The sequence below is a fragment of the Nyctereutes procyonoides genome, unplaced genomic scaffold (genome assembly GCF_905146905.1).
Source record: "Nyctereutes procyonoides isolate TBG_1078 unplaced genomic scaffold, NYPRO_anot_genome, whole genome shotgun sequence".
NCBI lineage: Eukaryota > Metazoa > Chordata > Mammalia > Carnivora > Canidae > Nyctereutes > Nyctereutes procyonoides.
This window is the reverse complement of record NW_026575159.1, coordinates 13,546,129-13,571,108: the sequence shown is the minus strand read 5'-3', so window position 1 is coordinate 13,571,108 and position 24,980 is coordinate 13,546,129. Positions and strand designations below refer to the sequence as shown.

Sequence of the window (24,980 nt, the reverse complement as noted above, 5' to 3'; positions counted from 1 at the left end):
TTATCAAATGAATACTTTATTAGAGTCATAACACTTATAAAATAAATTTCTTTTCATCATGGAGTTACCAGATTTTAAAACCAACACTCTCATTTCTACAGCATATATAAAGAAATTCTCAAATGCCATAATTTTTGTTCAAGTGCTTTGTCACTCAATTCACAAACCCAGAACACGATTAATCTACAAATATAAGTATTCACAGTCAGATGAGTTTTAGGCTTGGTTCTTAATGATCTAGAAGCAATCCATTTACAAAAGTGCCACTAAAGCCATTTCATGAAATCATTTAATTTAATGCCACCAAGCATGGACCTGTTATACTTTGGAAACAAAAATAAAATCTCACAACTAAATCTAGCAGACTAACTTTGAATGATTCCAACTCGAATAGACTATATATCCTTATGGCACATTTATGACTTTGTAATATACAATTCATAATACAGGTTTAAGTGTGTGGTATGAAGCTAGAAAAACCAAGGAAGTCAGATATTATAGAAAAGATAGGACATGAGTATAAAGTCGTAGACTGATTTCTTCTTGTCACATATTGAAACACAGTTTATATCACAAAGCAAACTCTAATAAAATTCTTCCTTCTAGGGGATTATTACATAAGTAGCATCTGATCACTGAGCATTGATCATGTTACTCATTCAGGATTGTTCTGTGTTCCATGAAATCTAATAGCACAACTTATACATGGCACTCTTATGGGACGATTCAGCCAAAAAAGCAAAGGGCTGAAGGTTTTGAATGGTAAAGCCCTCTTTTCCCAGAGGAAGCCCTTCTGGGGTAGGAGAGAAGTATCCTGCTTTGGACAGTGTGGTGGGAGCTGGGACCTAACTCTTACTTGGTCTCCTATTCAAGCCATTTTTGGCACCTTTCCATAACCAGGGTCTCTAACAGATGCATTAAAATATTTTCTGTGCAATTCAGCCAGGGACAAGTTCTTATAATGACTGTTGTTTTAAAACTGATTTTATACCAATGTAAAACAGCACAGATGTTGGGACCATTATCAAAACACGTAAAAAAGCTACAGCTTTAAGTTTTATTTAATACTCTATCCAAATTTAACTCAGGAAGTAATGTAAAATAATTAGAAGTTACAGGTTAACTCTTCTATTTGGTAAAGTCTCACATATCCACACATAATTATTCATAGGTTCATGCACAGGACAAACAGCTATATTCTGAAGCATAAATAAATCCAAAGTAAGACTAAGTAGCTAGATACCAGTTCCAGTAGTGGTGAATGGTTTCTCAGGGAATCTCATTTTAAGGATGCCAGATGAGAGGTTTGCTTAGTTGTTAAGAGACCCTTAGTTTGATTAAGCAACTAGGATTTACTTCATAAATTACTTTTTCCTGTACCCAAGACTCTGCTTGAATTCGTCTGAAAAACTATCCACCACTTTAAGGGTAAGTACTTGACCATTAACACAAAGGCAATGTGATTATTGCATAATGAGGCTAAATATTATGTTTTATACCTTTCAGGATCAGTTCAATAAAATACATAACATGTAACTAAGGTTTTATACCAGAGGTTGGCAAACTATAATCTACAGCCCACAGGCCAAATCCAGCCTGCTTCCTGTCTTTGTGAATAAAGTTTTATTGGGACACAGGCACACTCATTCATTTGTGTATTGCCTATGACTGCTTTCACAAAAAACAGCAGATTTGAATTGTTGCAACAGAGACTGTATGGCCCACAAAGCCTAAAATATTTACCAACTGGACCTTTATAGAAAAAAGGTGCCAATCTCTGTCTTACATTAAAAGACAGAGTGCAGTGGGAAGGCTATTTAAAACGTGGTTTGTTTCTTTGTTTTTTAAGGAAATTTTAGTTACCTATTAAAATTAAGGTTTAGGTGACTCTAAACAAAAGAAATACCCCCTTTTTATGAGCAATATCTGTATATTTTATGGATAAAAAGAAAATCTTCTTTAAAAAAGAGACAAATGTAAAATTAAAGGCCATTTCTCTGTTTAACATCATAATACAATTAAAATACCATCCATGAAATGAACCAAAACTTGTACTTTGATTTTCTCCGTATACTAAACAAATTACTTTTGGAATGTTGTTCTATCTGGACAAAATGGCATCTATTTGATCAGACACATAAAGTAGACAAATGAAACTAACACAGGCCGTTAGTTTCTAAGGAGTGTTACGGTCGCCATCTTCGTAAAGCCAGACCCAAACTGCAACCATAACAAGCTGTTGTCACAAAGGCAAAAATCTAAGAAAAAAGGAACAAAAGCTCACATCAGATTTATACCACCAACTTTAAGAAAACACTCACCCTAAGGAACAACTATCTGAATACCTATCAACCTACCTAAAGGTACTTCATCATTTATGAGAATGGTTTATATTCATCTTTTTTGATGATTTGTACTACTGTTTTACCCCCTTGCATCATTAACCCTTCTTTTAAACATTCTGGCCTCTAATAATTTTCTCATTTGTGGATAGCCTTAGATTGAACACTTGTTCACATGCTGGACTCACTTATTAAATATTTATGAAACCCCCAACACAATATTCAAAAATTCATTATGCGGTGTCTATTCATACAGTGATTTCATAGCCAAGAAAAGTGCAACTATCAGAATGAGGATGTATCAAATCCTTCCTGGGACAATGGGAAGCAACTTCAGAAGAAAACCTGCAGAAATGAATCAACAGATTGGCATGGGAGGTAGTCCTGAAATCTGCACTCAACCCTGAATTTCTGTCCTTACTTTTTGACAAGGATTTCTTAAGCATCGACTGTGTGTACATCAGGACAAGGGTCCTTGTCCACAATAGGAGGGGTCAGAGCAGGACTTAGCTCCTCAGGTTTATCTACAGATAAATAGCTAGTATATATATAATGCTAATGGCTATTATGAGAAAATGATTGCTGCCCCTAGAGTTTCTAGGAGACCTGGGGAGGGGGCTGTGCTGGTACCCTGGACTCATCGACACTCACTGTGGCTGCTACGTTTATGTTATACTGGTTATCGCCCAAGAGCGGCTGCACCACCATGGTCGTATTGCAATGAAGATCATGCAGGGATGTGGCTGCTGCTTCCAGTAGAAAGGCTCCAAAGTAGAATACAAACACTGTAAAATGGTACACAAAATCCTGAAAGAGGAGGGGGAAAAAGACACCTACAATTAAAAGTATACTTTTTTTTTTCTTCCGTTCCTTATTTCAGCTCATGAGGTTTAAATTCAGGAAGGTTAGAACTTTTAATCAAACAATCTTTAACCATACTCACCATTTATTCTGGCTCCTGAGCCATGTCAAACTATTCGAATCCAAATGAAAACCAACCAACACTCTGCTATACTCGGCAGCGTGGCAAAACTGACATACTGAATTTTATAATAAAATATATAATTTCACAACCTTGTTATAGTTATTTGATAATAATTATAGTATTACAGTATATCATATAGCTATATGATAATATACATACACACATTTTATAATTAGGCCTTTTATTTCCAAGCAATTTTATTTTCATCCAAAGACTATCACCCCATACACTGAAAAATGCGGGAGACCTATAACATCATAGAATTCAATAACATATCTCCTGATATTCCAGAAACACAAATTATATATCATATACTTTGACAAAATGTATAGGACTCTCAAAAGTCAATTGTCATAAGGTGATTTCATATGTTGCTGGCATTGTGAGGCATAACTCTACTGGATTTCACATTGTCTTACATGAACAGATGTCTATCAACACATCGCTGTGTGTATATTTGTCAACAGCTGCCAGATACCTGGTACGTTACATCCATTATCATTTATCCTTACAACCACCATTTATTATTTCCATTTTACAAACAAGTGACTTCTTTACTTCTTTCTTTCTTTCTTTCTTTCTTTCTTTCTTTCTTTCTTTCTTTCTTTCTTTTCTTTCTTTCTTTCTTTCTTTCTTTCTTTCTTTCTTTCTTTCTTTCTTTCTTTCTTTCTTTCTTTCTTTGACTGTTTTAAAGCTATATAAACATAACCTTTTGAAAGAACTCAAACCCACATAGGGCTGATTCCAAAGTCCGCTTTCTTTCCTCTATCAGACTGTTTGTTATTGATACGGCAACATTACAGAGAAAGAACAGCACGCTGCTTTTGTAAAGGCCCGTTCAGCAAAACTGTCCATAGGAATTATTCTTACTCTGCCTAGAATAGCAAGGAAAAGTTAACTCACCAGGAGTGGGAATTCCAAAGGTAAATACTAAAAATATGTTGTACTTAACATTTCTAACTTATAAAAGCTGACTCACCAATATGAATCAAAAGATTTAAGAACAATGTCACGCACTGATCACGTGTCTAATCTATAGCAGAAATGCTTAAATAGGTGTAGCTATGCAACAAACGTTAATTGATGAAGGTCAAAGTCCAAATGTTACGACTTTTAGGAATTACAAGTAACAGACCTGGATCTCAATTAGTAATAAAGATTGAAAGAAAAATATATTTAAGATCATTAGGTGCTCATCTAAATTACTGAGGTGGACTCTCAAAAGTGGCTCATGTTACCTTAGAAAGGGCAAGAAAAGTCTGATGACATGGCCTGCAACTCTTGGTATAATGAGGTCCTCACCTTCTTCACCAGCCTTGGCTCATGCCACCTTCCCATCCCTCTGAGCATCAGCTACTTCAACCTTATTTTGGTGCCAGGAAATACTCTATACCTCAAGGCTGATGTTCCTTATACGCAGTATGGTGTGGCTGGAAAGACTCTTCCCACAACCAATTATCACTTGCCCCTCCCCCCACCCACCACCAACTTTCTATTCCTGCTAATTTTGACTTCTTCCTCCTTTTCAGTAGTATTGGAACTGATCCATGGTGAAGGCTTCCCTATCCAATCCTTTTCCTTCATCTTTTATGGGTGTTGTCATCCAATAAACTTCTTATATTCCTAACTCTGACTTTGGCCATGCTACCCATCTGTCCATATTATCCTAGGGCCACATGTATCCTAAGGTGTTGGTGTAAAAGAACTGAATTCATGGCAATACTGGTGAGAGAAAACCATTATGCAGGCTCCTGGACTTCTAGAGTCAGGTAGGCAACCTGAAGTGGAAACTTACAGGTCTTTGTAAAACAGCTCCTGGGCCTTGTAGCATCCATAATTATGTACTGCACACATTCCCCTTTAAGAAAGAACCTGGCATTCAGCTTTGAGGAGTGTACTTAGCTGATGACTTTGGCTTCAGTGGGTTGGGGATCTACTGCTATGTTTCAACCAAGGCAACATTCCTCCTGGCAGTCTCCAGCTAGTGATGGTACAGTGGGGATACTGGTGCCTGGCCACTTTTAGCCACTATAAGACTCTTAAGGCAAAGACTGTGCTCTTGAGCTTATCGTTAATTTGGCCAGGACTGTCAATCTGCATCCCACACTAAGACTTTTCTGTTTTACCCGATTTCCTTCCCCATTTCTTTTATGGGTATTATCTCTTCCCTTCTCCCTCAAAAAAAAAAAAAATCTCTTGCACTTTTTTATTTTCTTTTCTTTTTTAGAGAGAAAGAGCATGAGCAGGGGGGAGGGGCAGAGGGAAAGGGAGAGAATCTTAAGCACACTCTAAGTTCAGCATGAAGCCCGACTTAGGGCTCGATCTCATGACCCTGAGATCCTGACCTGAGTGGAAATCAAGAGTCAGATGCTTAACTGTCTGAGCTACCCAGGCATCTGAAAACCTCTTGCACTTTTAAATTCATCTTACAGTCTGTTTCCCAGTGGACCTGAGATGACAGATATGCTCTTTTAGTACCCTGAACACTCCCTGCTTGACCATTAACATCATTTTGATTAATGCATCAATTGTGTAATTATTTTTTTTTAAGATTTTATGTATTTATTTGAAAGAGAGAGAGAAGATGAGTGGAGAGGGAGGGCAGAGGGAAATGGAGAGGGAGAAGCAGACTCCTGCAGAGCAGGGAGCCTGACATGGAGCTCCATCCCAAGATCATGACCCGAGCTGAAGGCAGACACTTAACCGGCTGAGCCACCCAGGCGCCTCTGTGTCATTATTTCTTTACTGACACTGTCTACTACAACAAACTCTTTGAGAGCCACTACAAGCCTGTCTTATTTACTACTGTATTTCTAGGGCCTACTATAGCACCAGGTATATATTAGGTGCTCAGTCCAGATTTCCCACCACCAGAGAGCCACACCCACATTTATATTTGGCCATCCTGGACGTTTTTTTTTTTTTTTAATTTTTTTTTATTAATGATAGTCACACACACAGAGAGAGAGAGAGAGAGAGAGAGAGAGAGAGAGAGGCAGAGACATAGGCAGAGGGAGAAGCAGGCTCCATACATCGGGAGCCCGACGTGGGATTCGATCCCGGGTCTCCAGGATCGTGCCCTGGGCCAAAGACAGGTGCCAAACCGCTGCACCACCCAGGGATCCCCCATCCTGGACGTTTTATTCCAATGCCTGCTACATGGGGAATGAGCGTGAGAAGGGCTTCCACAAATTTTTGCTCATCATTTTGGACAGCACAGATTGTTCATCCAAAACCAGTGGTTCTCAAAGGTAAACATGCCTCAGAACCATCTGAAAAGCTTGTTACAACACAGACTACCTGTGTCCCACCTTCTGAGTCTCTGACTCAGTGTGTCTGAGTGGGACCCGAAAATCTGCATGTGTAACAAGCTGCCAGGTGATGTGGCTGCCGCAGGTCAGGGACCCCCCTTTGTGAACCACCTGTCCTAAGTCCTTGGCACTTCCCCATCAGCAGATGGCCCCATCCCCTTTCTGAGTCTCATTTGTATACCCTTGCTCTTCTGCCAAACTTCCTAATATTCACATAGCCCAGTGTTCCCCGCTCTTGTCTTCACTTTTTGCTCTGGTAAACAATCTTAAGCATAGCTCGATTTTTTTTTTTTCAGCAACAAATGACTATCCCCCATGTTCATATCTTAAGCCCATGCTTTACTCTTCAGGTCAAATTTTCACGAACTAGTTTTAAAATAAAAGCTATGCTGTAAATAGGGGGATCCTGGTTTCCCCGATGGCAGCATGAAAAAGGGACAATGGCCACACTAAGTTTTAGCTTTCTCAACAATGAGAACAATAATAGGAATTGTCATAAAGATCAAATAAGTAAATGAATGTCAGGACAGAAAGCATAGCTCAGGACATTTACAGTATTAAGTGAAGTCCAAATAGGCAAATGTATGCCACTTACTTTGGGGAAGAAAGTGAAATATGTTTAATTGTACAGGATTTTTTTTTTGTAGCTCTCATTTTTCTAAAATATATCTTTCATTCACCCCCCACCTCTCCAAAAATGGAAAATAACTATGGTATCTCTTACTTAAAGTTAGGCAAAATGGTATTTCCTCTCTACAAAAAAAACAACAAAAACAAAAAAACAAAAAAACCACCTCAAAATCAAAACGTGCTTCTTCCCTGAAATTAGAATAGGGCAAGTTTTTAATATTTCATATGTTATTATATATATTACACATTATATTTTTATTTCATCACTTACACCAAAGCTAGAAAAAGCCTTGGGGAAAAAAAAAACTGAAGACATTTCATTCACAGGGTTGAATTAACCCCATAATCAACAAAAGCTCGAAGCTATGAATATTTTAGTTAATATCTCACAACAAATACTTTTAGAAATAAATTCTTTTTTTTAAAGATCTTATTTATTTATTTGACAGAGAGAGCATGCATGAGCATGGGGAAGGGCGAAGGGAGAGGGAGAAGCAGGTTCCCTGCTAAGCAAAGAGCCCAATGCAGGGCTCGATTCCAGGGTCCTGGGATCGTGACCTGAGCTGAAGGCAAGATGCTCAACAGACTGAGCCACCTAGGCACCCCAGAAAATAAATGCATTCTTTCTTCCTTTATGCAATGCATACAGGTAACATTAAACTGTTATCACAAGGGGAAACAATTATTTTTTGAGTGGTTAATGTCTAACAATTCCAGAATGCAGCAATTAAAAATGGTTACCATCTGTGGTCGATTCCACAATATGCATGGCTAAAAAATTTTCCTTACTGAGAGTACCCAAGATATATTACAAAATCTACCAAAAGCAACTAAGTGGTCAGAAATGACCAATTATGTGGAAAAAATCTCAGAAGGGGAGAAAGAAAGGAGCCCTTTCAAATATGGCAAGTGTTTAAGTCAACTCCATGAGGGCATAAGTTGGCCCTCTGAAAATGTGCCCCCCAAAGGAGAAAAAATGAGTGGGAAATATCAGAAAGGGAGACAGAACATGAAAGACTCCTAACTCTGGGAAACAAACTAGGGGTGGTGGAAGGGGAGGTGGGCGGGAGGTGGGGGTGACTGGGTGACGGGCACTGAGGTGGGCACTTGACGGGATGAGCACTGGGTGTTATTCTATATGTTGAACACCAATAAAAAATAAATTTATTAAAATAAATAAATAAATAAAATGAAAGTGTGCCCCCCATGACAAGGCTATGCAGGGAACACCACTCACTTGCTGTGTGCTGTGTTGCTACCACCGCTTTCTCCCTCAGTAACAGTGGACTATCCCAGCTAAAGAACCACAGGATAAACTCTGCTGGTGACCTCTGCAACAGACAGGTAGGTCTTTCCAATTCTGGTTGCCCCTTTCATAAAGTGGTTTAATTAAAAAAAAAAAAAAGCACACTCTTATATTTTATTGTCAGAACACCAAATATTACACATGGAAGAGGGAGACCACATATTTAGGAAACCTAATAAACTGATAAGGATATTAATGATGTACTCAATATCAAAAATTAGACTCAATATAAACAAAAGGAAGAAAGATGGTATGAACATATGTCTAATAAAAACAGGAGGGATGTTGGAAAAATATTTAAACATTGGTATAGCATGTGCATCAACCATTAGAAGGGATGCTGGGCAGTGCAAGGGCCCCAGAGACTTAGTACTTTGCCAGGTACTAACCCTTTAGTTGCTAGGCTACTAGGAAGTCCAGGGAAGTCCCAGAGGAAGACCAAGGGTGGCAGGGAGCATAGCACTTGGGAAGAGATAGTAGGTTAGGGCAATGACTATGTATTAACCAGAACTAAAGGCTATACTGGTACATGCTGGCCAAATACCATCTTTGAACTTAATATTTACAGAGCTTGGTGGTGCTTACCAACAACATTAGGTATTGACTGATTCATTCATATATGATTACGGGAAAGCCAAGCACTTAGAAAGAGGAGATTAAGCAATCCATCTGTAACTTAAATAGAGATTTCTGATCTTCCCCACTTGACTAATTACTAGAAACATTTTCTCATCATTTATGAGAAAGCAAGGCAAAAATGTGGGAACACACTGCATCAGGAACCTAAGAAACAGAACTTCCTCTGTGTGTGTGTGTGTATGGAAATAATTTTTTGCCTTAAGTTTTTGTTTAAATTCCAGTTAATTAACATACAGTGTAATATTAGTTTTAGGTGTACAATTTAATGACTCAACAGAATGACTTTCAACATTTCAAACTGCAAGCCTTGGTATACTTACAGAATTATGATGATTATTGACCATCTACTATAAATCAGATACACAGCTGATAAGCACTTTAGAATACATTAATTTCATTATTCCTTAACAGCATTTAATGAGGCAGGAACTATAATTACCATTTTACAGAGAAAAAAATCGGAAGTCATAGAGGTTCAATACTTTGGCCAAGGCTACACAGTTATTAAGCAAACCAGACCTAACTTCAAAGCCTGTGCAAGATGATAGCCCTTGCACCATACTTCCTCCTTTACACTAACCATCTGCCCCTAGGCTGGTTTAATGGGCAGCCACATCTACTCGACTGCACTGCTGATAACATTCGGGATGATGGTTCTCTTTACACTCTGTAACTAAGAACATTTTTTAATAAGCCTAACATCCATCCTAAAGCTAGTGAATATAATGTTACCACACCTGAAAATAACTAAATAAGCCTGATTTAAGGCCTGATCTAAGTTTCTAACCACCAAACTGACTGAAACCTAGGTGAGGTTCTTCATGAATTTCATTAAAGCTTTGTCTCCCACAGATTGGAATTCCAGCTCCACTGGCCATTTTGAAATAGTCTCAGAGATTGAATAAGCATAAGCATGAAAGAGGCCCCCTATATGATATGGGAAAAGGGAAAGTAAGATGACCCAATTTAATGGTGTCATAATTTTTAAAATTATGTTGATTATAAATTCACTTTTTAAAATTACCAATTCTTACTGATTTAGGACAGGAATTAAAAATAAACTATCCCCTTTTCTAAATATTTAGAGAGTAGAATATATAGCTGCTTGTTTTCTGAAAAGAATGTATGTATTTAATATCTAAAGCAGAAATCAATGGAAAATTTCAGGATACCTGTCCCAGCATCCATCTCCCAAAGGCACCTCTTCAATGGTTCAATAACTGTAATGCAATTCATTTGTTGCATGAAATTAAAGAGTCTTTGAGTAAAGGTCTTCTAACTCATAAAGGAGTAACGGAAAAATGGCTCAGCTCTATTGACAGAAATTTCATAAACTGGGATCCTGCTGTCCAGCAAGCAGCTGCACAGTGGACCGGCAGTCAGACCTTTTCTCTCTCACTGGAGGCAACAGATAGAACAGGGGATCAGGCATTTCAGGACAGAGGAAGATATTTATACGTTTCTTGCATTTTCCTGAAATAGACTTAAAAATCCCTTACCAGGAAGTTCCAGTTGGCATCAATCTGAGTCACCATGCCAGAGAGGAACACGCCCAGGAAAAGGAGGGAAAAGATGAAAGCTGTCACGGACACGAACATGACCCATCCTTGTAGCAGAGGTAGAGGAACGTTGGAGGAGGCGACCAAAATCCAGACAAGTCCCCCAAACAGCTGAGGGAAGGAAGAAAGATGTCACATGTGTTGGCAGTAACTGAACATGCTCGTACCCCTGGTTTCTCCCCAGACCCCTGCACATGTCCCGGCCACCCCATTCACTTTCCTCTCTCCTGATGTAGGCCACCGGCTTCCCTCAGGGGCAAGACCAGTGCTTTCTCTCTCGGGTGACTCAGTCCACACCTGTCTCTGCACCTGCTTTTGTGTTGGACTCTCATCCTCAGCCCATGAACAGACACAGAATTCTTTCATTACCTAAAAATAGTTTCCTCTGACCCCTGTTGCCTAACAATTTCCTTTTCAGTCAATCATTTATACAAATTCAGCTTTGCTTGGTCCCTGCCTCCTACCTTGAGCTCTGACTCAAACCACTGGCTTCTGCTCTCTCCATGTCTCAGAGAGTTTATCAGCAAAGATCAGTCATAACTTTCTAACTTGTCACTTCTAATGGCCATGTGCCCGTCCTTATCACGGCCTATTTGTACATGTGGGATTATTACCTCTCTGTAGAATAACAGCCGCAGCTGCTGTACATGGTAGTAAACAAAACCTACCTGATTTATTGATACTCTTCTATGTGCTGAGCATGGGAATAGGTACTTTGAATATTCACAGATCTAATACTCAGTAAACCCCTACTGCCTGTTAGGCACTGTTCCAGGTCCTAGGAATAAGGTGGTAAACAAGCTACACTTGGTCCCTGCCACCAGAGAATTCAGTCACTTATAGGAAAGAGACATTTTTTTTTAAGTTTTATTTTTTAAAAATATTTATTTATTTATTTATTTATTTATTTATTTATTTACCTACTTATTTGGAGAGAGTAAGTTGGGGGCAGGGGCAGGGGCAGAGGGAGACAGAGAAACTCAAGCAGGCTCCGTACTGAGTGCAGAGCCCAGGGCGGTGCTTCATCTCAGGACCCTGGGATGATGACCTGAGCCGAAATCAGATGCTTAACCAACTGAGCCACCCAGGTGCCCCAGGAAATGGACAATTAAGCAAGTGAGTAAAATGCTGCTTCACACATGTCACCATTGGGGAGATTCTGGGCACCGTAGGCTCACAGATTGAGGGCTCTAAAATCCAGAGCTGAAAGCTCGGGAAACACTCCTTGGAGGCAGCCACCCAAGGGACAAAGCTGGAGAGTGTAGCAGCCCAAGGAGAAGGTATTTCCGCGGGCAGAAGGGGAGCCCTGAGGTGACCTCGTAGAGCTGAGGGCAGAGTTCAGCACAGCGGGAGCAGGAGCGGCAGGTGCCATGCGGGGGATGGCCGGAGGTGAGAGCTGGATGCTGAGCTCAAGGGTCCTGCAGATCCACCCGCAGAGGCGAACTTCTCCCAAGGCCGGTGGGAGGCCACAGGACCCCTGAGCAGGAACTGGAGTGATTCAATCCATATTCGGAAGCTTCTCTCTGGCTGCAGGGCCACAGGGCTAGAGAAGAGAGGATGTGGGCCTGAGGGACCATGGAGGAGACTGCGACAGCCACAGGGCACAGCCCAGATTCAGGCACGCAGCACAGAGGGGAGTGAGCAGATTAGACAGAAATGAGAGGTGGACGTGGTGGCAGGAGGTGACTGATCAGATAAGCAAAAGAACAGATAAGGAAGAAACCCAGGTTCCTGGCTTAGGCAACTAGGAGTGAGGGAGAGATCACAGGAGGAGAAATGATTACGGGGTAGAGATGGTCAGTTTTATGAAGCTAACCACAGCAGCTTCCTCTAAGCTACCACTAAAGCGATACAGGCTACACATGCCTTTGCATGGCATCCCAGGTCCCTTATGCTCTAACCTGTCTTTTGCCACTAAGCCTCTCACATTTTACATTCAAGAAAAAAAAAATCCATAGTCCAAAGACAAAGCGCTTTCACATCTGAGAGGCCTGACATATGCTGGCCCAGAATATCATTCCTTCCCCATGTGTATTTGAGAAACTGCTGTTCATAGCTCATCTTGAAGAGTACATCACCCCAAAAGTCTTTCCTGAGTTCCACTCCATGCTTAGGTACCTCCCTATCTCCTGGGCAAGCTCCCTATATGGATATTTTACACTAATGAGAAATACTGTAACTGGATGTCCTGGCTTCCCGTCCAACTGCACTATGAGACCTTCTTGGCAGCCAGCTGCCTGACAGGCCTCTGCATGCCAAGCCATTTGTCCATCGACATAATGATCCCTTCCTATCAGTCAGGTACTACCCTAGATTGGTGATCCAAAAGCCTAGGCAAGTGGAAATCAATCCCCCTTCCCAATCATACACACACACACACACACACACACACACACACACACACACAGAGGTCATATCATAGAAACATATCCATCTGGCATGCAGGAGGCCCTCTAATATTTGTTTAGTAAATAAACTCCAAGTTTCCAAGAACAGCTGGAACTCTACATATTAAAAACCAATAATTATGTGTGTCTTGCCTCTTAAGTATCTAGATAATATCCAAACTGCAAATTGCACAAATCACTAAAAGTTAAAGTTGCAAGTTTTAATTCAAGTTTCTAAACAAGGGCCCAGTCATACAATTCATTGCCATTTTGAAAAACATTTTTAAAAGCATAATAAATTGTCACTTGAGTATGATAACGATAGCACCAATCCAATAAATTTATAATTGTGGTTGCTGAGGTCCTAATTTCAAATAAAAAAAATTAACAACACAGAAAGTTTTATGAAATAAGTCTAAGTCATGGAATATTAATGCACACTTAAAAATTTAACCAGAACCTTATTGTAGCTATGAAGGAAATAATGTTCCCGGTAAAAAGATGCTCTACTCTTTCATACTATTTACTAAATATTTGAAGGTGATAAGATCTTCAAATCTTTCCTTTCTTTCTCACCATTATCTTCCTGGTAACCTTTTCTTACTCACCCACTACAAATAACTTATACTAACTACTCCAAAGGCTATTTAAGAAATATATGCTGCTATTAAATATCTATTAATTAAAGAGCCACCTATTGAGAATTGAGGTGCAAGTACACAGGGTAATAGAGATCAACTGGCCATGTTTATTAGGGGCAAGCTGACTGAGATAGAAAAGCATAATTATATGATGTAAGGATTATGATAAATTGACCCTCTGAAGAAGGGTTATATGATCCTCTCGAATTAAGGAGAACATTTAATAAACCCCGACTGGACCTCAAACTGGTTGGCCTCAAATCTATTGCCAGGCACTGTAGAAGAATACTCAAGAGAAAAAAAGAAAGGAAAAAAAAAAAAGGTGAGGTTCTGTCTCCAGGAGCTCTAGATTAGGGAGAAATAGACACCATCAAATCTGATTCAGGAGCAGATTGTGGTGAGTGCTATAAAAAGAGCTCCACACAGTGTGCTCCAAGAGGCTGGGAGTGGAGAGAAGAAATATAATGGGAGGCATCGAGAGAGAGAGGCGAGGGAGGCAGGGGAAGCAGGGGAGGCAGGGGAGGCAGGGGAGGCAGGGGAGGCAGGGGAGGCAGGGGAGGCAGGTTTTCAAGCAGGCTTTCAGGGCAGACCAGGGCTCTGACAGCAGATGCTGATGTGAAACAGTATAAATGAACCATTCTTGTCATACTCAAAATTACAGCCCTTCCAACACCTCAAAGCCTTGGAAAGGAAACAAAATGCTTATATGAAAAGAACAGATTCCCTTCCTCATCTGTGGTGTGTGTGTGTTGTGTGGGAAGGGGGCAGGTAGGGGAGGAAGGCGTAGGAGTGCCCCACCCCACCCCAATCCCTGGCTCCCTGAGTCTGTGAAATCCAGACCGGAGTCCAGCTCAGCAGGGAAGCTTTGGTAGATACAGGAGGGTCAGAGAACAGAAGCAAGGCCCGCCTTCCTCACTGCAAGACTGTCACCTTGGTGTACAGGCCACTGGGGCTTTGACACAGTTCTTTCTTCCTTGCTTCTGGATTTGCCTTGGCCAAAACCTACCTTTTCTCCCTGAGCTTCCCAACCTGGCTCCAACTTTAGAAACTGATCTTTTGGTTAAGTGTCTACCTTCGGCATCAGTCATGATCTCAGGGTCCTGGGATTGAGCAGGAGCTGGAGGTGGGCTCCCTGCTCAGTGGGGAGCCTGCTTCTCCGTCTCCCTCTGCCCCTCCCCCGCTTATGCTCTCACTCACTCTCTGTCAAACAAGTAAATTTTAAAAAACCTGATCTTTTAATAACACTTCATTAAGTTCTCCTTAACGTTCATATATTTATTTCATCTAATTCTTGGCATTACTAAGCTGAGGACGCTTACCAGCCATACTTAATTATTAGCATCCCAGTTTAGCGCAGGTGACTCTGGAGGGAGCCTTGTTTTTAGGTGAAAAGCGGAGCATAAACATGGTTAAAATCTGAGAGAACAGTTGATAAAGTATCGTAGCAACTGCACAGTACACACACTGTGAGAGTGGAATGCCATGTCTGCCCACGTTTTCTCCTCTTGGCTCTGACTCCACATTCTGACCTCTTGTCTATCACTGCCTTCCATCACCCTCTAGTGTCCTAAAAGGCCCAATAATTACATATAAAACTCCCCAATGTATCACATTTTGACATTTCTTTCAGGAACTGGTAAGTTGGGACTTAGGACTCCACGCCTCAAGCTCTAACAAAAAGATGACCAGACTTCCAGGTATGGTGCAAAGGCAAACATCCCCTAGGCGTAGGTATCAGCCTTCTGCGGTGACTCAGTTCCCCCTTAGCCTCTGAGCTCAGATTCAGGTGATGTACCTGAGAGACACCGCGAGCGCTCAACTATGTGCTGAGCTGCAGTTATTTAATTGCTACCCATTCCTAAAACCACACATCTCCTCTGTGGCTTACCATATGTTTATCGCTTTCACTTGGCTTCTGCGGCCCACAAGGGTGTGACTTGATTGAAGCCTTCCCATAAGAAAGTCGTGGAAGTTTTCATCTACATGTCACACTGCACCGAACCTTCCAAGTTGGACTTGAAATGTGTTTTCACTAGAAACTGTGGACTGGTGAGAACCCGTAACCCCGCGGGAAAACATGGTATTGAGCCAGAAGCAACTCTTGTGATGCTAGCTGCGTGGACGACTGATTTCTCAACTTGTCTCCTATTTGGATGGTCTTATGTCTCTAAAGGATTCGTTTTGCAAATACCCTTTTTTTTTTCTTTCCCAAAAGTCACTTGTTTCCTACTTGCAGGCTTTGAAATATGCCCTCCAACATCTTTTTTTTTTTTAAAGAAGATTTTATTTATTTGTTTGAGAGACAGAAAGAGAGACAGAGAAAATGAGTAAGGGGAAGGCAGAGGCAGAGGGAGAAGCAGACTCCCCGCAGAGCAGGGAGCCAAATGTTGCCCTCCAACATCTTAGCTAACAACTTTCAAACCAATCTGACACCTTCATCTTAGTATAGTCTTATTAATGCACTAAGTAAATAGTCCAGTTCCTACTCTGACCTATTTTTTAGTCAAAGTTTGGAATGAGAAGGGGCAATGGTAAGTGAATCTGAAGATATGAGGGACTGGTTAGACTATCCCTAAGGAGAAACATTTCATTATTTAGAACTTCCTGTATATAACATATAACCCGTTCTTTCAGATTTTCCTGCTATTTATAGATTGAGCACTTCCTCACTGTAACAGTGAGAAAATGAACCAACCAATAAGCCTAGAGGGAAAAAAATGTCTCTTAATCTGGTTTATAGAGTTAGTTCAAGTAGGAGGTTGAAGCTGATGAAGATAATAGAAATATTAGCTAGCACTTATCTAATGCTTATGCTCCAAGAACTGCTCTATGGATTTCATTTTACCAATTTAATCCACGCAAACACTGAGAGGTAATTACTATTATTATTCCCATTTGAAAGATAAGTTGAAAACACAGCCATTAATAACTTGCCCTAAGTTATAGTCAATAAATGTAAGCCTACTCTCTTGATATTATGCTGTCGTGCCTCCCTCAAAAGTTAATGTTCAGTCTGGAGCAGGGTATCTATCCTTTTGCTGTGGACTGGCTTGGTGGAGGTCGGAGACTGATTTCCTGAAATCGTATCTATTGTGAGGACACAACTTTCATTGGAACCACAGACCAGTTGGTGCCCCTCCAAAAGTTCAAAATACCTCATCTTCTTGGTGACCTCTCCTATTTTAATAAATGCTGGTTTATGGGGCACCCGTAAATGAAACAACATGGTTGAAGAATTTTTAATGTGTTTAGACTACCATCTAATGAATAGACTACCTATAATCAGCTCTTTATACACAACCTGTATTCCAAAATTTTGGTTTTAACTGGGAACATACTATGGTCAAGATACAACTGATCCATGTGCTTGTAAGGCAGCCCATAAATGTGTGAATTCATTCACCCTCTGACTGTAGTCAAGTGGTAACAGTATCAAGAACACTGATGTCCTGATGTCGCTTCTCCAAGCTCACCTTCCTCCCAACACTGCTACTTTTCCAGCTGCCCAATCCTGGCACTCTAGCCTCTTGCTCCTTGTCCCCTGCACATGAGTCCATCACACTGGTCCATGCTCTGCCTATCATGATGCCACCAAAATTTTCTCTGGATAACTTAAACTCTGGCAGCATATCTTCCAGAAAGACTTCCCTGGATGGACGCCATCCCTTGGTGCTTCTGATGTCTATATCTTTTGTAGCACTTACTACTATTGGTTGGAAGTTATAGATTCAGATGGCTGGTTTCCCCACTGGATTGCAAGTTCAGAGTTAGCAGCATTGCCTTAAACATCTCTGCATGCTCAGAACCCAAGATAAGCTTTCTACAAAAGATGTTCAAGTGCCTTCTTGAAATGAACGAAAACCAACCAGGGTGTGTAAAGAATGACTCTAAAAGAAAATGCTCCAGAAGTACAGCTGAAGATGCTCAGAACACACTGCTGTCTGGGGCCTAGCTCATCCCCTAGTACATGGTGGGTGTTCAAAAATAGGCATGAAGACTAGTGAAGCAGGAACATGTACTTCTCAATTTTTAAGTTATTATTGGCAGCAACCACCACCTACTACAAATCTCAGGAGGCAGGGATGGAAAGCTCTGAGGAAGTTGGCAGCTTTTGCCAGTCTAGCTCATGACACCCCATTTTCAATCTTCTTCGGGTCCCAGATTTGTTCAATTCATGGATTCTACTGCAACTGCTGCTGGAACTTTTGACTAGGGCAGTGTTTATCTTGTGCCTTACCCGACCCCCTCCTGCTTCCTCCATCAGTCCCCATCTGTCCTCTCACTATGCGGACTTCCATCCAAACTGGTCCTGGTCCTGGACTAGCCCTGATGCAGTTCTGAATTAGAGGTACAAGCTGGTTAGGTGTTTTTTGTTTGTTTTAAAACAGAGAAAGGAAAACCAGACAAGTGAGAAGCAATGAGAAATAACAGATATAGAACAGGCCTCTGTACAAAACATACTAATGCAAAAGAAGTTTTGCTTTTTAGATTTACATTTGAAAGTTCAAAAAATATGTCTGAGGATGCTATAAAGAATTTGGTACTACAGTTTTTTTCCCCGTCTTCATCCAAACTTCCATCCCGGTTTCTTAAATAGCCGATGCTAACCCCAAAATGGGAAGCACATCTTATATGGGGGAGAAATATGTTCTGACCCCTTTTTTATTCTTACTTGTAATTGCCCTTGATTTTTTAAAAAATTCTCTTTTCATGTTTGTGGGTAACTAGTTATCATCTAACTAGTGCAGATGATGCAGATCCATGCCTGGACATCAGCAGGAACCCTAAAAATCATTGCTTCTTTTCTTCCTTTTTACCTCCCTCCTTCTGGAAGCTATTATACAAAAGTTAAGAGTATCATATATGGTGACTGGAAAAGGATGTGATCCCTTGTCATACAAAAGAGGACATAGGAAATTCAGATCAGACTGCAGATTCCTGGAAAGGAATCATGACATTTTAAAAGTTGCTCAGGACATCTACTCCCAAACTACCCTTCTCCACTCCAGTTTCTCCAGAATATTTTCATTCATGGTACAGTTTGTCCTGCAGATCCAATCTACTCCCAAACTTCCCTTCTCCACTCTAGTTTCTCTAGAATATTTTCACTCAAGGTACAGTTTGTCCTGCAGATCCAAGAGCATCTGTTAGGCATCACACGTGCAGGATACTGTGCACACCAGTCTGGTTCCTGTCCTTTGTTGTTACAAATTCTTTCCTATTCAGACACATCAATGCAAATATGCCATGGTCAGGACTCCTACTACCAACTAGAACATTTCTATGTGGTTCTGCAAAACAAATCTCCTCTCCTTGAGCTTTTCCTTTAGAGCTCAAGGTCAAACTTTCCAGGAACCTGATTTAAAGTTTTCCATACTGCCATTCTTCACGTTTCATACAGGGCTGCCAGTCAGGGCAAACGATTGCTGAAAATAATCCTGCATAGAGGCATCAGTTTATTTTTTCTTATTAAGCTTTAAGGACTCTTTACACATGGCTGGAGGTTTTTAACCCAGAGGTAAAGGGAAAATCTTAGTTATAGAATAAAACCCCTTTCAAGAGGTCAAACACATCCATGAAGAGCCCCTCTTCACCACTGCAAACACACAATGTCAGTGTGCAACTCAAATCTATATTCTGGGCAAGAAAAGGAGACTCTATACATCTGACCATTTATACATTCATCTAATGTCAAATCTTTGGGTTGAAAATAACCTGAGATCCCTTCCATAGATTGCTCTACAGGACTGCATGCACCTGTTCCAGAACCCCTCCCTCCCCATCATCCTCTCATTAACATTTGTTTTTCTGGCATAATTCCTCTGAGTTACACCTTAGAGTTAAGTTTGGTCTAGTATCCTTTCAGGACATGCCAAACTTTACATACCTGGTTGACCTTCTAAACGTCAGGCCTGACTCTCTTCTTCTCTACTTCTTTCATTTATCAAGTTGTCATTATCCCCCACTCAAACCACTGAAACAAGCCCCTTAGCTGATCTCTCTGCCTTAAATCTGTTTTATAACCAAACCCCACGACCCAAAGATCTCTAAAACACAAGTATGATCACGTTTGCCCCTGTCATTCAGCAGCAACCCATCCTGTGCCTTGACCTACCATTTTCAGCACATCACAACTCAAGCCCTGCCACCTGATCTTTCTCCTTCTTCTGTCCACTTCCCACAGGTCATGTAAAAAATCAAAACAAACTAACAATTGCTAGAACCTTCATTTCATGGTCCTTCTCTTCTTTAGGGTTTACCCATGTCCTTGTTTCTACCTAGAATTTTCTTCCCCACCTTTTCTGTCTATTGAATGCCTACTCATCATTTCAGACTAAGCTCAAATGTCACCATTCCATTCAAGCTGTCTGTCCTGGACTCCTCAGTGGCCAGACATGCTCTATCCTGTTTTTCTTTCTTCTTTTTCCTTAAGATTTTATTTATTCATTTGACAGAGAGAGAGAGTGAGAGAGCATGAGCAGAGGGAGGGGTAGAGGGACAAGCAGACTCCCTGCTTAGCAGGGGGCCCAAAGCAGGGCTCAATTCCAGGACCCTGAGATCATGACCTGAGCCAAAGTCAGATGCTTAACTGAATGAGGCACTGAGGTGTCCCTCTACCTTGTTTTTAAATAGTACTTTTCATGAACTTATTTTATCAATTCAAGCACAGCACTGTAATTCTTTCTTGACTTTTATACTTCACAATATAGGAATTTCTTTTAAGGGTAGGGGCTATGTTAATCATTCTACTTCCAGGATATAAAATAAGGCCTGACGCATAGCAGATTCTTAATTATTTGTTGAATAAATGAAAATTATTGGGACATCTGCAACACTTAGGTTGAAGCATATGAATAAAAGTACTATAATATCTTTCATAAAGAAAAACACTAGTGAATGCCTTGGGGAACATGGACAGTTTATTGAAACCGTGAAACACACTGAATTCAAATATATTGCCTTTTATCCTTTTATTTGTTTAATACTGTTACACCTGATCTTTCTTGTGCATTATACAGGATAAGCTGAGGACAGGGACCCGAAATATCTTATTCAGCCCAATAGTACAGATGCTCTGATGTCATTTTCTTATGAACAGACCCATATGGAAAACACTTTATCTGTAGTTCACTTTCCATACTTGCAACTTTCTTCTTGAATGGTAGTTATTTAAGATGCATACCATCTCAACTAGGTTATATGTTCTTTCAGGTGAGGAAGGGTCTAAACATCTTTTTTTTTTTTTTCCTGGAAGAGTACCTTGCACACAATAGATAATCAATAAATGCCTGACAAATGACTTAGAAAACATGAATTTAGGAAACCCTGAGAGAATTTGAAAGTGACTTCGAAGGTGATGTTTTCTCTCCTAAACTACAAGGCTTTGCATTGCAAACGTAACAGTATTTAACACTTCAGGCAAGCATAGCTTGGTGCAAAAAACAGAGGGGCTGACAACCTACATATCTAAGAGTGGAACAAACCTATCTCAAGAAGCCATACCATGCATGTGTGGTTGCAATATTCTCCATCTATGGAGCCAGTGCTATAAATTGCCTTACCTGGTGCTGTTAAGGAGGCACTATTTGCATCTTTCAAATTACCTCTCACCAAATGGCTTGTACTTGAGAGATTATATATGGGTATAATAAGGGGGACTGAGGTTGAATTCTTTATGTAAAATTTATCTTGAAGTAGAGTTGACATATAACATTGTATTAGTTTTAAGTGTAAGGCATAGTGACTCGACAATTCTATATATTACTCAGTGCTCACCACAGTAAGTATAGCACCCTCCGGATAACAAATTTTCTTTCTTTTAAAAAAAGATTTTATTTATTTATTCATGAGAGACACACAGAGAGTGGCAGAGACATAGGCAGAGGGAGAAGCAGGCTCCCTGCAGGGAGAGCATGATGTGGGACTCGATCCCAGAACTCTGGGATCACAACCTGAACAGAAGGCAGATGTTCAACCACTGAGCCACCCAGGCATCCCGAAACTGAATTTTCTGAGCAAGTTTCTGGTTAGTCTGAGAAGTGAACTCCAGAATCATGGCTTCATTAGCTTAGTCAACTATGGATAGCCCAGTCCATCTTGCCAGATGCTGTTTTCACATGGCAAGTCTTAGATGGCAACAAGACATAAATAGAGAAATCACCAAGACAAACGGATTTGAAGAGAAGGTCAAAATTGAAAAAGAGTAGGGGGATATCCAGAAACACTGGAAAAAGCTAAAATAATTGGGCCCCCAGTAGGGGGTTACCTAGAGTTTAGAACTGCTCCTGCCAAACCATCACATTTAACCCACAGGCTGAGGAATTTGTAAAGAGGAGCCATGGGAGATGGAACATGTTAAAGGAACCAGAAAGCTGGAGGGAAATTTAAAAAGCTGGGACCAAAGATACATCCAATGTGTTTACGTAGCTCATATGGGTGTATTAGATAGAGAGGTACCAATGCAGCCTTGATCTCTGCTCTCTTATGGCGTATAATCCAGTATCTTTAAGCCGTGTGGGAGGGTAAGAACCAAGCATGAGTTTATAGTTCAGCTCCAATGAGGTCTGTTGTTTCTCTGAGGTCACCAGCTTCATTGGATGATTTTGGTTCTTTTATTTTTGAAGGGGTGGGCTGAGGAGAAACAAGGATGATAGCCAAGTAAAAGAGGTAAGGGAGGCCTAGATTTTAACTTATTACATATGTTTGGCATAAAAAAAAATGAAGAGTAAACCAACATGGCTTTTGGAAGTGATGCTATTCTATGTAGGTAAGGGTCTGAGACATGTTTCTGGAGTGAGAAGCCCTATGACATGAAGAAATAGGAGGAAAGGCTGGATAATTCTGTGAGCCTGGGTCCCTACTAGAATAGGGAAGGGGGAAAGCTCTCACACAGGGAGAAAATTCATATTTGCGTGAGGGCTGTCTTGTCCACAGAGCCCTGATAAAGGCCGCTCTTGGTGCTTCCCAGCCATGACTGTACACTAGAAGCTCTAGGGAGCTTTTAGAAGAAACTGGCTGACTCTGGGCACCCGCCCCCCTCCCCCAGGAGATCCTGATTTAATTAGTCTGGGCCAGTCACCGTATTTTTAAAAGCTGCCCAAGTAATTAAGTACAGCAGAGTTGAGAACTAACTCCTGGGCCAGATAGAGATATGGGGGCAGGGGAGAGGAAACAGAGTAGAATGAAGCACTCCCACTTTCTCCCTTAGAATTAGGCAGCGTTTCCAAAAGTGTGACAAGACCACGGATGGTCCCTGAGACAGTATTTGATTTGATGGCACACGGATGAGCCTTCTTCGTATATACGTGTCATAGACACACACATGTACCCTTACATCTCTTTACATAGACACATACATATAAGTAAATATATAAATAGGTAGTTGAGTAAATATTAGAAAAATATACCCAGTATATCAAATTTGAGGATTCACGGTATTATTGCTTAGAATGAGGCTTGAAGTGGGTACTAAAGTTTAGAAGTGAATTGAAGTGAACATTCTGTAAATTCTAGTACAGGTGGAATGTGGATTTGGCAAAAACTTGTAGAAGAGGTATGCAAACAAGCCGAGTTAGAGGAACATGGAACTAAAGCAGCCCAGAACTTATACAAGCTTCCTCCCCAGATCCTACTGTTCTGGGCGCATCTCCCCCACGCACAACAGTGCCCGGGCCCAGTGCCATCCTCTCCCTACTCTTCTCACATGGATGCCTGTACCTCATCCCAAGCGTTCAGATGCTTCTGAACTGGGCTCAGACTCAAAGCAGCCTCTTCCAGCCTCGCAGTCACGATCCGATTACTGATGTCGTAGCCTGTAACTCACTTGTCTCCTTTTTCAGATTCAAATCTGAGCTAAACTTAACCTAGCACGCCTTAGCCACCTTAGCATAATAGGGCAAGAAAACCAATGCTCGCAAGGCGTTCCAGCCCCACGAGCACAAAAGTGAAACTGAAGCTACCAAATCCAGGTTATGCAAACTCAAAGGAGCAGGTTAGGGAAAAGAGACGGCAACTCCACACGGGACCAAACAACATCAGCCTGCAGGAAGGGCAAGCACTTGCTATCGTTGCACTCTGGATCCGCCGTTCTCAGGGCCTGACGCAACCTTGGGTTGCCCAATTTATGTTTGCACATTTCCCCTGGTCCAAAAACTCCCAACTCTATAAAATTGCCTTTAGAAAGTTTAAATCTCTAGCCCGATAAGGTTGCAGGCTAGGCCAGGTAACCTCACCGTCACCTGGGCCCAACGGAGTGTGCTGAGAAGGCGTGGGGCTGCCCAGGTCCACTAGGAAGCCAGAAGGTGCAAAGGCAGGCAGCGAGGAACTTGACAACCACGTTTCTCCCTTTCCTCCACCACTGTCACGCCCACTTGATTAGAACCTGCCAAGGGCACGGTTCAGACTTGACCTTTTTCCCTGCTCTGCCTCCTAAACCCTGCTCCCCTCTCCAACTCTAAGGGCGCTAATAATGGCAAAGGAGGGGGGGGTAGGCCTAGGTCTTAAGCCCGCCTCCTCTTCCTGCTACCTCCCCCCCGCCCCCCCGTCTTTTCTCAGCGAGGCAGCCTCCAGGTCACTCAGTCACCGGCTGGCTACACCTCTGCACCACCCAACAAGATGGCAGGTTAGCAACAGGCGAGGCCGAGAGCGCCTGCTCCAGCTCTAGCCAAGCCGCCGGGGGGCTCCGGCCGCGCCCCAAGCCCAACACCCTCCCCTCCCCGAAGTCCCCGATCCTGGGCCCCGCCGGGCCGCCTGATCGCTCCCTCGGGGCGGTCTCCGTGGCCAGCGGGGGAGCAGGTGCAGCGTAACAGGTGCCAGGCGGTGGGCCCGGGCGGGGGCCCGCGGAGGGCAGGACCCCGGGGCGGCGCAGGTGCAGGCCACGTGGAAGGGAAGGGAGCTGGAGCGCGCGGGGGGGGGGGGCGGAGCGGGGGACAAGGATGCGGCGGGCGCGCGGGGCACCGGGGCCGCCCCACTTACAATCTCCAGGCAGACGAAGGCCCCCGAGTAGGTCCGCAGGATGTCCGGGCCGGCGGGCAGGGTGATCCGGGGCGCCGGGAAGGACACGGCGGGGTTCGGGGGCGGCGGGACTGGCGCTCCGCCGGCCGACATGCTGCCGCTGCCGCTCTGCGTCTCCGCCGCCGCCGCCCTCCCTCCGCCCGCCTCCGCCACCGGGTTCCCGCCGC

General features: G+C 42.0%; 1 protein-coding gene across 1 annotated transcript; it reads right to left on the bottom strand.

The window, feature by feature from the left end:
* Positions 1-24,980, bottom strand: MAL2 (mal, T cell differentiation protein 2). The gene is made up of 4 exons (XM_055314354.1): positions 24,775-24,980; positions 10,713-10,883; positions 2,994-3,149; positions 1-2,258 (listed from the first exon to the last, which is right to left on the bottom strand). The coding sequence occupies exons 1-4, from the start codon at positions 24,904-24,906 to the stop codon at positions 2,187-2,189; spliced, it is 531 nt and encodes a 176-aa protein (XP_055170329.1). The 5' UTR covers positions 24,907-24,980; the 3' UTR covers positions 1-2,186.

What these genes read in the sequence shown, in the direction of transcription:
- MAL2 (XM_055314354.1), bottom strand. Translation starts at nt 24,906, where the DNA reads ATGTCGGCCGGCGGAGCGCCAGTCCCGCCGCCCCCGAACCCCGCCGTG. An exon ending in CCTTCGTCTGCCTGGAGATT is followed by an intron (nt 10,884 to 24,774) that starts GTAAGTGGGGCG and finishes TCCTTCCCTCAG; the next exon opens with CTGTTTGGGGGACTTGTCTG. An exon ending in ATGCCAACTGGAACTTCCTG is followed by an intron (nt 3,150 to 10,712) that starts GTAAGGGATTTT and finishes CTCCTCTTTCAG; the next exon opens with GATTTTGTGTACCATTTTAC.